Raw genomic sequence first — 14,200 nt, forward strand, 5'->3', positions numbered from 1 at the left:
GATATAGAAGAATCTTATCCAGAAGTGGCTACACTCCAGTTCATTTGTCACTGATTTATTGTAGATTTATTGTATTTCCCACGCGCACATACACGTCTTTAAGGTCTCCCAAGTAGAGTACATCTGCCCTGTGATTAGGAGTGATTGCTGCACTGTACATCCTTTCCCTCACAATTCCACCCCATCCATGTGTTGAGTGCAGACGAACCAAAAGTATTTTATGTGGGTCGCCTGTTTTATCAGTGCTGGTAAGTACCTGCCAGTGTACATTGTTTGACATGCAAGCCCCACACTTGATATCGTCAGCTGGCTGCTATATTTTCTCCAACACAGCTGTCTTGATAGATAATGCACTGAACAAGATCACTTTCATTGTGATAAGTGTGATAAGTTAAACAGTAGATGGCTAACAACTTTAAGGGAGATCACTTTTAGTTTTGCAGATTCATAGCTAGTTAGCTTCCAAGTGTTCATTTCTGGGTTTAAACAGCAGAAATACTGCTCATGTTGATGCCACACCTCACAGTGTTTTTGATTATCTAAAATCAGATGGTGGCCGGGCCTTCCCCCATGGGGCCCGGCCGGGCTCAGCCCGAACGGGTGACGTGGGGCCGCCCTCCCGTGGGCTCACCACCCACAGGAGGGACCATAAGGGGCCGGTGCGAAGAGGATCGGGCGGCAGTCGAAGGCAGGGGCCTAGACAACCCGATCTCTGGACACAGAAACTAGCTCTAGGGACGTGGAATGTCACCTCGCTGGCGGGGAAGGAGCCTGAGCTAGTGCGTGAGGTTGAGAGGTTCCGATTAGAGGTAGTCGGGATCACCTCTACGCACGGCTTGGGCTCTGGAACCAAACTCCTTGAGAGAGGATGGACTCTTCACCACTCTGGAGTTGCCCATGGTGAGAGGCGGCGGGCTGGTGTGGGTTTGCTTATAGCTCCCCAGCTCTGCCGCCATGTGTTGGAGTTTACCCCGGTGAACGAGAGGGTCGTTTCCCTGCGCCTACGGGTCGGGGATAGGTCTCTCACTGTTGTTTGTGCCTACGGGCCGAACGGCAGTGCAGAGTACCCGACCTTCTTGGAGTCTCTGGGAGGGGTGCTGGAAAGTGCTCCGACTGGGGACTCTATTGTTCTACTGGGGGACTTCAACGCCCACGTGGGCAACGACAGTGACACCTGGAGGGGCGTGATTGGGAGGAACGGCCCCCCTGATCTGAACCCGAGTGGTGTTCAGTTATTGGACTTCTGTGCTAGTCACAGTTTGTCCATAACGAACACCATGTTCAAGCATAAGGGTGTCCATCAGTGCACGTGGCACCAGGACACCCTAGGCCGCAGGTCGATGATCGACTTTGTTGTCGTCTCATCTGACCTGCGGCCGTATGTCCTGGACACTCGGGTGAAGAGAGGGGCGGAGCTGTCAACTGATCACCACCTGGTGGTGAGTTGGATCCGATGGCGGGGGAGAAAGCTGGACAGACTCGGCAGGCCCAAGCGAACTGTAAGGGTCTGCTGGGAACGTCTGGCAGAGTCTCCTGTCAGAGAGATCTTTAACTCCCACCTCCGGCAGAGCTTCGACTGGATCCCGAGGGAGGTTGGAGATATTGAGTCCGAGTGGACCATGTTCTCCACCGCCATTGTCGAAGCGGCCGCTCAGAGCTGTGGCCGTAAGGTCTCCGGTGCCTGTCGAGGCGGCAATCCCCGAACCCGGTGGTGGACACCGGAAGTAAGGGATGCCGTCAAGCTGAAGAAGGAGTCCTATCAGGCCTGGTTGGCTTGTGGGACTCCTGACGCAGCTGACGGGTACCGACAGGCCAAGCGGACTGCAGCCCGGGTGGTTGTGGAGGCAAAAACTCGGGCCTGGGAGGAGTTCGGTGAGGTCATGGAGAAGGACTATCGGCTGGCCTCGAAGAGATTCTGGCAAACCATCCGGCGCCTCAGGAGAGGGAAACAGTGCCCTACCAACGCTGTTTACAGTAGAGGTGGGCAGCTGTTGACCTCAACTGAGGATGTCGTCGGGCGGTGGAAGGAATACTTCGAGGATCTCCTCAATCCCGCTGTCACTTCTTCCATTGAGGAAGCAGAGGATGAGGGCTCAGAGTTGGACTCGTCCATCACCCGGGCTGAAGTCACTGAGGTGGTCAAGAAACTCCTCGGTGGCAAGGCACCGGGGGTGGATGAGATCCGCCCTGAGTACCTCAAGTCTCTGGATGTTGTGGGGCTGTCTTGGTTGACACGCCTGTGCAACATCGCGTGGCGGTCGGGGACAGTGCCTCTGGGATGGCAGACCGGTGTGGTGGTCCCTCTTTTTAAGAAGGGGGACCGGAGGGTGTGTTCCAACTATAGGGGGATCACACTTCTCAGCCTCCCCGGGAAAGTCTATGCCAGGGTACTGGAGAGGAGAATACGGCCGATAGTAGAACCTCGGATTCAGGAGGAACAGTGTGGTTTTCGTCCGGGCCGTGGAACACTGGACCAGCTCTATACCCTCTACGGGGTGTTGGAGGGTTCATGGGAGTTTGCCCAACCAATCCACATGTGTTTTGTGGATTTGGAGAAGGCATTCGACTGTGTCCCTCCCGGCATCTTGTGGAGGGTGCTTGGGGAATATGGGGTCCTGGGTCCTTTGCTAAGGGCTGTCAGGTCCCTGTACAACCGAAGCAGGAGCTTGGTCCGCATTGCCGGCAGTAAGTCAGACTTGTTCCCAGTGCATGTTGGACTCCGGCAGGGCTGCCCTTTGTCACCGGTTCTGTTCGTAATTTTTATGGACAGAATTTCTAGGCGCAGCCAGGGGCCGGAGGGTGTCAGGTTTGGGGACCACACAATTTCGTCTCTGCTTTTTGCAGATGATGTTGTCGTGTTGGCCCCTTCTAACCAGGACCTTCAGCATGCGCTGGGACGGTTTGCAGCCGAGTGTGAAGCGGTGGGGATGAAAATCAGTACCTCCAAATCCGAGGCCATGGTCCTCAGTCGGAAAAGGGTGGCTTGCCCGCTTCAGGTTGGTGGAGAGTGCCTGCCTCAAGTGGAGGAGTTTAAGTATCTAGGGGTCTTGTTCACGAGTGAGGGAAGGATGGAACGGGAGATTGACAGACGGATCGGTGCAGCTTCTGCAGTAATGCAGTCGATGTATCGGTCTGTCGTGGTGAAGAAAGAGCTGAGCCGCAAGGCGAAGCTCTCGATTTACCAGTCAATCTACGTTCCTACTCTCACCTATGGTCATGAGCTTTGGGTCATGACCGAAAGGACAAGATCCCGGATACAGGCGGCCGAAATGAGCTTTCTCCGCAGGGTGGCCGGGCGATCCCTTAGAGATAGGGTGAGAAGCTCGGTCACCCGGGAGGAGCTCAGAGTAGAACCGCTGCTCCTCCACATCGAGAGGGGTCAGCTGAGGTGGCTTGGGCATCTTTTTCGGATGCCTCCGGAACGCCTTCCTGGGAAGGTGTTCCGGTCCCGTCCCACCGGGAGGAGACCCCGGGGAAGACCTAGGACTCGCTGGAGGGACTATGTCTCCCGGCTGGCCTGGGAACGCCTCTGTGTCCGCCCGGAAGAGCTAGAGGAAGTGTCTGGGGAGAGGGAAGTCTGGGCATCCCTGCTTAGACTGCTGCCCCCGCGACCCGGCCCCGGATAAGCGGAAGAAGATGACATGACATGACATGACAAAATCAGATGACCAATACTTCACTCACTTCTCTGGAAATGACATCTTGCTTTGTTAAAGGCCCACTACGGACGGTATTTATTCAGTCACATATGTAGGCTGTTGGCAATACCCTGTGCACTAGGTTCATTCTGCGTTAACTGTATTCTTTGACAATATTGTATCCTTAAATGATACAGATTGCCCTTTGCTAAATAAATGAAACGTAATTGTTACTGGTTTTCCAGGTATTCCCTATAAGCAGCTCACGGTAGGTGTGCCGAAGGAGATCTTGGAGAATGAGCGCCGCGTGGCTCTGTCCCCGGCCGGAGTACAGGCCCTTATAAAACAGGGCTTCAACGTGGTGGTGGAGTCTGGGGCTGGAGAGTCCTCCAAGTTCCTAGATGAGCAGTACATCCAGGCGGGCGCCACCATCAAAGACGTCCGAGATGTCCTGGCCTCCGATCTGCTGCTCAAGGTGTGGGTTGAGACTGCTTTCAGAGGGGATGGAAGTGAGATGGACAGTCATTCTTTTCTGATTGGCCGCCATTATAACTGTTGAATCTCTTTAAATGATCTGTCTCAGGTGCGTGCGCCCATCTTCAACCCCAAGCTGGGAGCCCATGAGGTGGAGCTGATGAAGGAGGCAGCCACTCTTTTCAGCTTCATCTACCCCGCCCAGAATCCTGAGCTCATGGACTTGCTGTCCCAGAGGAAAGCCACCGTGCTGGCAATGGACCAGGTGCCCCGCGTCACCATTGCCCAGGGCTTCGATGCGCTGAGCTCCATGGCTAACATTGCAGGGTGAGGATAGGCCAGGGAAATTATAGAAGAGTCTCTGGAGTCCCCTTTAAAGGTTCAGTGCACTCAGCAATATCATTTTCATTATGATATTTCCACAATATATGGTTGTAACAATACTCTGGTTAAAGTGATGGTAATGTTGGATGAAGACACAAAATGTCACCTTGTTCAGGTGGAGTGGAACTGGTGGCCGCTTTTTCGATCTGAAAATAATAGGCCAATGGGTGTTCACCTTTGTTAGGATATTGGGCTCTAGACCATCCTATCAGCCAATCAGGGCTGTTTATGTAAATGCCTTCATTTCATTTGTTTCCTAACCCTCACATGATCTGAGCTCCAGTACGAATGTTGCCAGCTCTTCATGAGTTCAACAAGCAGTGATCATTTTTGAAAGTACAATTACAAAGACTGCACTGCACCCTTTATGTAAGACATTTCCATGGCGATATCCTTCTCTTAGCCAGCTGCCTGCTGTGTATGCGTGCTGCATTGATTGGATGTGAATTAGAGACTGTGTGTGGTCCACTTTTCAGAGGGCGTATAAACAGCTGGGATGTTTTGATGCTAGGCTGGGTAGGCTTGCGCCGACATTATTTACAACTGACCATTCTGTCCTTGTGGGTTTCGTTTTTCAGATACAAAGCTGTGTTACTGGCAGCCAACAGCTTCGGTCGCTTCTTCACCGGACAGATCACCGCTGCTGGCAAGGTCCCGCCTGCTAAGGTGCTGATCATTGGAGGAGGTGTTGCGGGCCTGGCTGCGGCGGGCACTGCCCGGTCCATGGGGGCTATTGTCAGGGGCTTTGACACACGGTGAGACATCAGCTGTTTTCCTTCCCTATAAATAATTTGTTCTCCATCACATTATTAATTGTTTTAAAGCCTAATAAAATGTCACGCACAACTGCCCCCCCCCCCCTCCCTCAGCCCAGACTGGATGCTGTCTAGCTGTCCTTTATGGATCTGAAAGTGTGATGTTTCCGGTTCTCCAGTAGAGGGCAGCAGCTGCCTTGACAAATGAAAACTCCTCGGGAATTGAACTCTAGATTCCTTCTACTTGAATCAAATAATTTATTAATAGGACAAATCACTGTTTCTTTCTTTGGCATTTTCTCCAGATTCACATTTCTGATTCTCATCGAGCCAACCATTGCTTTGCAAAGCGTTTGCTGCCTGGAAGTCCTACAGTGGTCATAGATATGGCCTGAACTCCTGTGATGATGCTGTACAATATCCCCCGTGACATCCCGCGGCCTTCTTCTCCTTCCCCAGGGCGGCGGCTCTAGAGCAGTTCAAGTCCCTGGGAGCCGAGACTCTGGAGGTGGACATTAAGGAGGCGGGCGACGGCCAAGGAGGCTACGCCAAGGAGATGTCCAAGGAGTTCATCGAGGCTGAGATGAAGCTGTTTGCCAAGCAGTGTCTGGAGGTAGACATCCTCGTCAGCACGGCACTGATCCCAGGTAGGTACAGCCATGTACCGCGACAACTGTCTGCATGTTTTACAAGCCATGCCCTCTCCCTGGATCCAAGCCAAAAAAAACAGCACTTAAAGTATATTATTTTGGAACCACTGATATTGAACATTGGTACACTAAATAATATTAAAATAGTATTGAAGTAATATTTAAGTATTAATGAGGATACTTCAGTGTGTTAAAATGAACCCACTTATTTCATACTTTTGATACATAGAGTACTTATAATACATGACTGATAACATTGTAATCCACTCAATATATATCACTAACATTAACATAAATATATATCACTCATGTATTGTGTGTGTGTGTGTGTGTGTGTATATGTGGGTATGTTAAGAGCATATCTTGAGTGTATTACAATGTTATCACTCATGTATTATAACTTCTCTATATGTATCAAAAGTATGAAATAACAGTGAAGTATCCTCATTACCTAATAGTACTAAAGTACTTCAGTGGTTCCAAAATACTAGTATACTGTTTTCTTGGCCTGGGAAGGCATGTCTGTCCTACCTGCTTTACACCTTCTCCCTGTGCGCTGCAGTCAGGGGGACTGGCCAGGTCTCTGTGTTCTTAGCTGACATTTCCACAGAGTCTGCTAGATAGAGAAGCTGGCCAACAGGTTGTCATCCTTGAATTCAACCACTGTTATTCTGTCACGTATGAAATGATATACTGCTATCAACAGCCTTGTGTGTCCAGTCCTGTCCCGGCTGTAAGCTGCTCTAAGACAGTTAGCTCAGTGGTTTCAATGTAGTGGTTAGGTCCGATTCATATAGTTGGTTTATTTCCATCTGGTTAATGTGGCCTATTTGGTTAATGTTCACCTTGTTAACATGCCCTGTTTGGTTCCTTTCCATCTGGTTAATGTGGCCCAGTTTGTTCCTTTCCATCTGGTTAATGTGGCCCAGTTTGTTCCTTTCCATCTGGTTAATGTGGCCCAATTTGTTCCTTTCCATCTGGTTAACATGGCCTGGTTGGTTCCTTTCCATCTGGTTAATGTGGCCCAATTTGTTCCTTTCCATCTGGTTAACATGGTGTGGTCGGTTCAGTTCCTTCTAACCGGCCTGCTCTAGATTCTCACCCCTGGTTACATTGAGAACACATGTAGTTGTGAATGACATTCTCTCCGCTAGCATGTGATGTGAGTGACCTGGAGCCAATGACATTTAGTTGAGTAAATGGTCCCAGTTCCAGTGACCCCTTTGGTCTGGTTTACGCTAGCCTGGCCTGGCCTGGCCTGGCCTGATCAGTACCGACCAGTTCTAATTGACTTAGGAGGGGTTTGTCTGTGTTCCCATGACATCCGTTTGGTGCAGTGTTTTCCAAATGCTTTAATTCACCATGTGTTAACAACCAACCCAACATATTCATAAGCATTCATCACTTGTTTTGAGAATTGGCACTCAAAGGAGCAGCACATTTTGTTACTTCACAATATAAAAGTTCTCTATTCTGAAATAAATTACTTCGCTTTGGGCTGCAATTTGTATTCTTGCTTAAATAAATCATAATCATAAATCATGTTGAAGTTGGCTGCTTTTATCCATTATTTCCTTAAGTTATTACATATTGAGGCTTACATTGAATTGATGGTTTTTGCAGTGTGTACACTTTCCAGTTAAAATTGACTGGTAATCCTATTGAGTTTTTCTCTGTAAATCCTGTAATAATTAAGTTTTAAAATATTGTTCAAACTAAACTTCAAATGGGCAATCTGCATTTATACCATAAAAAGCCATTGTTTTGGTAAAGATCTGAGTTATGTGTCAGCTGAAATATCACCACTCTGATTGACAAATCTATTGATGCTAAGATATTTATGTTTCTCAGGTGACCTTTAAAATATATACATTAACAGATTTATCATAAAATGTATGTTATGCAATGTCAGGATACAAATGTTGTATGTAAGGTATTAGACTTCATCAACATAACTGCAACAGAGAAAAACAAAACAATATAACAATAGGACCGATGACTTCAGTACAAAAACTATTATTATATTAGTTTACAAATGATATTGAACGCATGTTCAGACAAAAGCACAATTGGTCTAACATAATCGGACAACCGTAAAACAATCGGCTGGTACGATTATTACATTTTTGCTGATAATTGTCCAGTACCGATTGCTGGCCAATATATTGGTGCATCCCTACTAAGAAAATATGTAATATGTAGGCTCTTTCCACCCTATGGCTGAATGCACATGCCATCCACTGTGGCCACTCCCTGTATAAAACACTGATAAAGGAAGTCTTCTGCTCTTCTGATTAAGCACCATGCTGGCCACTCCCTGTATATAAAGCTGATAAAGGAAGTCTTCTGCTCTTCTGATTAAGCACCATGGTGGCACGCCGGGCCAGAAGCTTTTCCACAGAGGTTGCATTAACTTTAAAAAGTTAATTCCAAAAATCTATGATTTAAAGATCTTTACCTGCATTCTATTTTAACTAATAAACACGGTCCACTCAGCGCTTTAGACTGCAGGACAGAATAGGCTTACGGAATGCTGTGTGAACGAGGTTTTCTTTATGTCTTTATTACTCACATATAACAGTAATAACATCTGAACAATATTATGATTTTGGGGTATTCGATCGACAGTGTTGATGAAATATGAATGCAGGAATGGCGCTTGTTAGAAATAATTCCAAGGTCTGGACGCCCATGAATCATTAATCAGTGAATGTTTTATTTGGATAAATAATAGGATTTCCTTTTGATGTCTTTTTTCTACATGTAACAAATAATCAAAACCTGGATTTAATTAGTTGTCACAGAAGCTAGAATGATATGGTTAATTTAGCATGATCCTTACGAGGAGGACTACATGCTTACAAAAAAGCAGCCCATGTAATTAGTGAAGTGCGATTTAGAGCGACCTAAGAAATGTCACAGACTGAGTGTTTATATGTTTCATAGTTGTTGCGTTACGGTTCTAGTGACTGAATGACAGCATACGTTTCAAGTATCATGCTACAGTAGCTGGTCTTGTGTGTTAGACTAGGAAAAGTTGCTGGAGAGACATGTGGGATGAAAGTAACACTAACTAATTACATGGACACAACCTAGCAACGAAAATGCAACTCACAGCTTCTACTGCCACACTCCCCGCAATGTGGACAAATGTCCAGAAAGAGAGCATGTAGCTAAGGTTTGTATGCTCAGACTTGACGGATGACTCCATTCTGACAATAAAAAGTTAGAATCTAATGTCCAATACACCTGCAAGTTCAGAATCCGTGGAATTATTTCTTTTTTTCTGTGTGAAAAATTCTGCCTTAACGTGACCCCTGTTCCAATGCAGTGTTGACCTTTCTGTGACCATGACGTGATGTCTCTAGGTCGCAAGGCCCCCATCCTGATCACCAAGAGCATGGTGGAGAGCATGAAGGACGGGTCGGTGGTGGTGGATCTGGCCGCTGAGGCTGGGGGGAACATTGAAACCACTGTGCCTGGGGAGCTGTCCGTACACAAGGTCAGGCCACCAACCTCCGCTGCTGTTTCAGCATGTGTTTTCTAATTGTCATTTTCATTGCCTGCACCTAGAATATTGCCACAAAGGTGTGATCTTGTGAAAGAGAGTGCAACATTTTGGTGTATCGGTGAAACAACCGTTCTGTTATGCTTTAGGGTGTGACCCACATTGGCTTCACCGATCTGCCCAGCCGCCTGCCCACCCAGGCCAGCACCCTGTACTCCAACAACCTGACCAAACTGATCCGTGCCATCAGCCCTTCCACGGAGAACTTCCATTATGAGGTCAAGGAGACGTTTAACTATGGTACCATGGACCATGTCATCCGAGGATCCTTCGTCATGCAGGTCACTTATCTGGGTGTCAATCTATCTCTCCTTCTTTTTTCTGTAGAATCTTCTACAGTTGACCAGTGAACGTTTTGATGGTTGATTTTGTTTGGTAGCTCCTAATGATTTTGACCATTCTTTATGGTGCAGAATGGAATCAACCTCTTCCCAGCTCCTCTGCCTGATAACATTCCGGTGGCAGCCCCTCCCAAACCCAAGAGTGTGCAGGAGTTAGCGAAGGAGAAGGCTGCTGCTGTGTCCCCCTTCAAGGCCACCCTGACCACAGCCGGCATGTACACTGGAGGTGAGACAACACCACTGACTGCCTGGACAGTTACTTTATACTGGCCCTGCCAGGGTCATGTTCAGTACCCGCCCGTAAGGAATAACATTGACAAAATGGAGAGAAACTACCTGGAGAGAAACTACTTTGGTTGCAAACCCATTTGTTACGGTTTGTTCTAATGAACACCACTCCGGGTCTGACTCCGTTGTTTACTTAATTATAGGGCCTGGGGAATTAAATGACTGACACAGCAGAAAGCCAAGGATGCCGAGCACACCTCTGGCTGTCAGGATAATGGCCCCTAAACTGAGCCGTGTCATGAGTTTCTGTGAGCTTGTACGGTGGTCTCTCTCTCTCTCACCCTGACCTGGGTTAACGGGACTATCACTGGGGGTTAAAAGCAGGCCATTAATGTTTTATTGCCTTTCACATTCATTACATTGTTCTATTATCTCCTAACACTCACAAGTAATCCACATGGGTGACTAATGTGGGAAAGGTGAGCCGTGACCCTGTTCAGAGACCGGGTCGTGATCAGACATTAAAGCTACACTAAACAGAAACCTGTGCAGATTAGTTATATTGGTTACAGACGGGGGCTGAGCGAGCACAGGGGAGGGGAGAAGAAATAGAGCGAGAGCTGTCTGTTCTGGAGTCAGATCAAAGGCACCAAAAGAACACTGCCTCCTTCCCCAACATTCAGACAAACGAACCACAAACTACGTTCACAAGTAAATAAACAAGCTGAGGTAAACAAACGGGCACATTCATCTTCCTGTCCTTTTATGAGTTTGTATCTAGTAGTGTGTTGGTATCTTTCGCCCCTCTGAAGCCAGAGAAGGTGCTTCTGGAGCGTCTTGATTTCCTGACCGATGGATCAAGAGGCCAGAAAGGCAGAATGGCCGAGAGCTCCTTTGAAATTCGTATTGGTCACCTAATTAGAGCTCTACATAACTTGCCCCCTCCCACCCTCGCTGCCCAACCACCCCAAGTCTAAACCACCACCAGCAGCCCCTTAGTGCCAGGAAACTGGGAATAATAAAATGTGGGATGTCAAGCCCGCCCTCCCCCCTGCTGCGTCTGTCTGAAGTGGTGCTGTAGCCCGTTTTCCCACAGACCCCTGCTCTGGTAGTGGAGACTGGAGACGGCAGGCCTGTAAACCGTGTTCACACGTTCCCCCAAGCTGCTCGTTCCTGTGTCGCGTCCCGCCACTGTACTCGTGCTGCTGTCTGTAATTGCTACCTAGCTAAATTAAATTGCTAACGGCATTGTGTCTGTCTCTTGTCAGAAATTAGCAGATGATAGAATGAGTCAGCATTTTTACTCTAAACTGTCTAGTGTGCCTTCACATGACATGGGCCTAATTTAATGTATTTACATGACTAATGATTCTTCAGTGTTGTTTCAGCTTGCATTGCACTTAATTTGGTAGAAAGCCTGAATATTTACATAGACATAGGATATTTCTATTGTTGCCATTAGGGTTGGACGGTATGTATGGGAGAAAAGTATGCCGGTATAAACATGTGACCCAGTATGGCTTTGACCATACCCTATGCCGCAGAATTAGGCTAGAGCATGGATATACTGAGCATCATTATACAGTGCTAGGTTACTGCAAACAAATGTGGCTAGAGAAAACCATCGCGAACGGATCCTATAATTTAGCTAATGAAAACACGCGTTGGTGTTTTCTTTTCTATTTCAACGTAAACAAACGCACGCACCACACACGCTCTCTGTAAGCAAAAATGAGTGAAGAAGAGGGAAGACCACGCGGAGGAGGACCGCCCTCTATTCCGCAACGACACAAACAACTGTTAGAAGGGGGCTTCCTCCATCGTTTGGACATGGTTTTCATAAAAACATTTAAAAAAATAAAAATAAAGTCTGCTAGCTGAAAATCTTTAGACCTTTTATCACTATGGCCATGATCCATCTGTGATGAGCTTCTAGTGTATTTGTGGTTGCTAGTGGGGAGTGGCTTTCTAGCTAAACACCCATCCACAATGCGGAGGACGCAGAACTACAGAAAATAGCGATGTGCATTAATGATGTTGGCCAACTGTCTCTGATGTGAACTGACTTGCTTCCTCCGAGGCCATCAGCCCCCAAAAAACGTCCATCCGTCAGCTTAACCTGACACCTGACATTTGTTTATATATTTTAGGCATTTGTTACTTGCTTTATATGTCTTGTATGTTTTTGTAGATTTCTGTTTTTATTAACGTGGTTTGGACCACTGAATTTACTGGTAAAGTTTTATTTTCCCCTCTCAGGTCTTGGTACTGTGTTAGGCTTGGGACTGGCTGCCCCCAATGCTGCCTTCACCCAGATGGTGACCACCTTTGGCCTGGCTACCATTGTGGGCTACCACACGGTGTGGGGGGTGAGCCCAGCCCTTCACTCCCCACTCATGTCCGTCACCAATGCCATATCTGGTGAGTGTTTCATCTCCATTTCATCTCAATTCAATAGAAACACTGCAAAGAAGACTAAATACAGGCAACGTCATTATTTTGTTATTTAGTATGTTTAGTAATGCATTAGTACTTTATAGAATTGAGTTTAGTATGTTTAGTAATGCATTAGGACTTTATAGACTTGAGGGGAGATCAACCAACTGATGAGAAGCCATCTAAGCCTACATTACATCACATAGGATTTGGTTTCAAATGAGAATGAATCACATTTTAAAGACCAGCCGGTATTCATTTAGTTTGCTGGTCCTTAAAAGGCATTCCTATAATGTACAGAGCCTTCACTGCCCTGGTGGTTGAGTCCTCCTCCACACCTGCAGGTGCTCTCCTCTCCTCCCAGCGATGAGTAGGACCTGGAGGGAACAGGAAATGATTCATGGCCCATAGTCTGGATGATTTAAAGTACTTTTTCTTCGAATCAACAGTGTTTCAATCTGCTTCAAGCAACTAGGAGCGAAGGTCTCAGGTTCCACTCTGTGAATGCAGAAGAATATAGCTAGGCTAATACATTATAGTTGATTTATCTGTAATGTAATATTTCTTGTTCTGCAGATAATATGAAAACTGATGATTAGGCTGATAAAATGGTAACTCAATGCTCGGACTGTACAGAGAGGACTGTTGATAATTACTCAGTCCTAGATGCAAAAAGACATTTGCATACCATTTTCGTCGCACTTTGAATAGTCCCTGTCTGCTTTCATTTTGATGTCTGTGGCACTATTAGTCGCCCCATTTCCCACCCTCCATGTCTCCTTTATTACCGTCAAGTGCTATAGTGTGTGTGAGTTCGCAGCACGTCCACACGCGGAAGTGACACTCCGGCTGTGATATCTGGTGCCCTGGCTGGGTGACAGGCCTCATTAAGCTGTTCCTCCCGGCGGCGTTAGGGCAGTGCAGACGGGCTCTGGGTACAGGAACCGGGGAAGGCTTGATTGTCTTAATGAGCCCACGGTGGTCCAACATTAAAGCCCCTTCATGGCGCCCCAGACGCCTCTCTTCAGAGGAGGCCTGGTGGGGGCATCCAATGGAGCAATTATCTCCCTGGACCTACTGCACAGTTCCTTTGAACCGCTTTATTGGTCCCAAGTCTACACATACCCCCGGTCTCCGGGCCGTCCTAGTCATTCTCGGTCCCTCTCCTCACATTCTCTTAGGTGTGTTCCCCTCACATTTGGCATTACCGAAACAATGCCGTTTTTATTTTGGTCAGGCAATGAAGTGGAAACATTGAAACCATTGGAATTATTGTTGTTGTTGTGCCAAATGTCATAAAGTTAAGAGCTGTTAGAGCCCAAGACGTTAGTGAAGCCGATTGGAATTTGGAATGTTATATTCTTAAGAAGGAGAGAGGAATGAGTCTCTGTCGATCGGTCTGGAGCGTTGGGTTTCTTTTATGGGGATGCCTTGGTCCTGCCCAGTGACACCATTCTCCAGTATCATTGCATCTCTTTTATCTACCTGAAACTATCGTCACAATTAATAGTCTGTCTCTTCTGAAGTCTCACCTGAATGGCACATAATCCCAAATGTGTGTTTGTGTGTCTGTCGTTGTGTGTGACTCTCTCTTTGTCTGCCACTCTATCCGTGTGTCACGATGTCTGCCTGCCGGCGTGTCACGATGTCTGCCTGCCGGCGTGTCACTCTTTCTCTCTGCCGGCGTGTCACTCTTTCTCTCTGCCGGCGTGTCACTCTTTCTCTC

At 47.3% G+C, this 14,200-nt stretch overlaps 1 protein-coding gene across 2 annotated transcripts in view; it reads left to right on the forward strand.

The window, feature by feature from the left end:
• Positions 1-14,200, forward strand: part of nnt (nicotinamide nucleotide transhydrogenase) — a 37,723-nt gene that overhangs the window by 5,168 nt on the left and 18,355 nt on the right. For both annotated transcript variants that reach the window (XM_010877277.3, XM_010877278.3), the window contains exons 3-10: positions 3,884-4,113; positions 4,222-4,439; positions 5,075-5,251; positions 5,711-5,898; positions 9,270-9,403; positions 9,559-9,750; positions 9,883-10,036; positions 12,298-12,459. In XM_010877277.3, coding sequence (XP_010875579.1) covers positions 3,884-4,113; positions 4,222-4,439; positions 5,075-5,251; positions 5,711-5,898; positions 9,270-9,403; positions 9,559-9,750; positions 9,883-10,036; positions 12,298-12,459 — 1,455 coding nt within the window. The remainder of the gene's footprint in view (positions 1-3,883; positions 4,114-4,221; positions 4,440-5,074; positions 5,252-5,710; positions 5,899-9,269; positions 9,404-9,558; positions 9,751-9,882; positions 10,037-12,297; positions 12,460-14,200) is intronic.

The sequence above is a fragment of the Esox lucius genome, chromosome 14, assembly GCF_011004845.1.
Source record: "Esox lucius isolate fEsoLuc1 chromosome 14, fEsoLuc1.pri, whole genome shotgun sequence".
Lineage (NCBI taxonomy): Eukaryota > Metazoa > Chordata > Actinopteri > Esociformes > Esocidae > Esox > Esox lucius.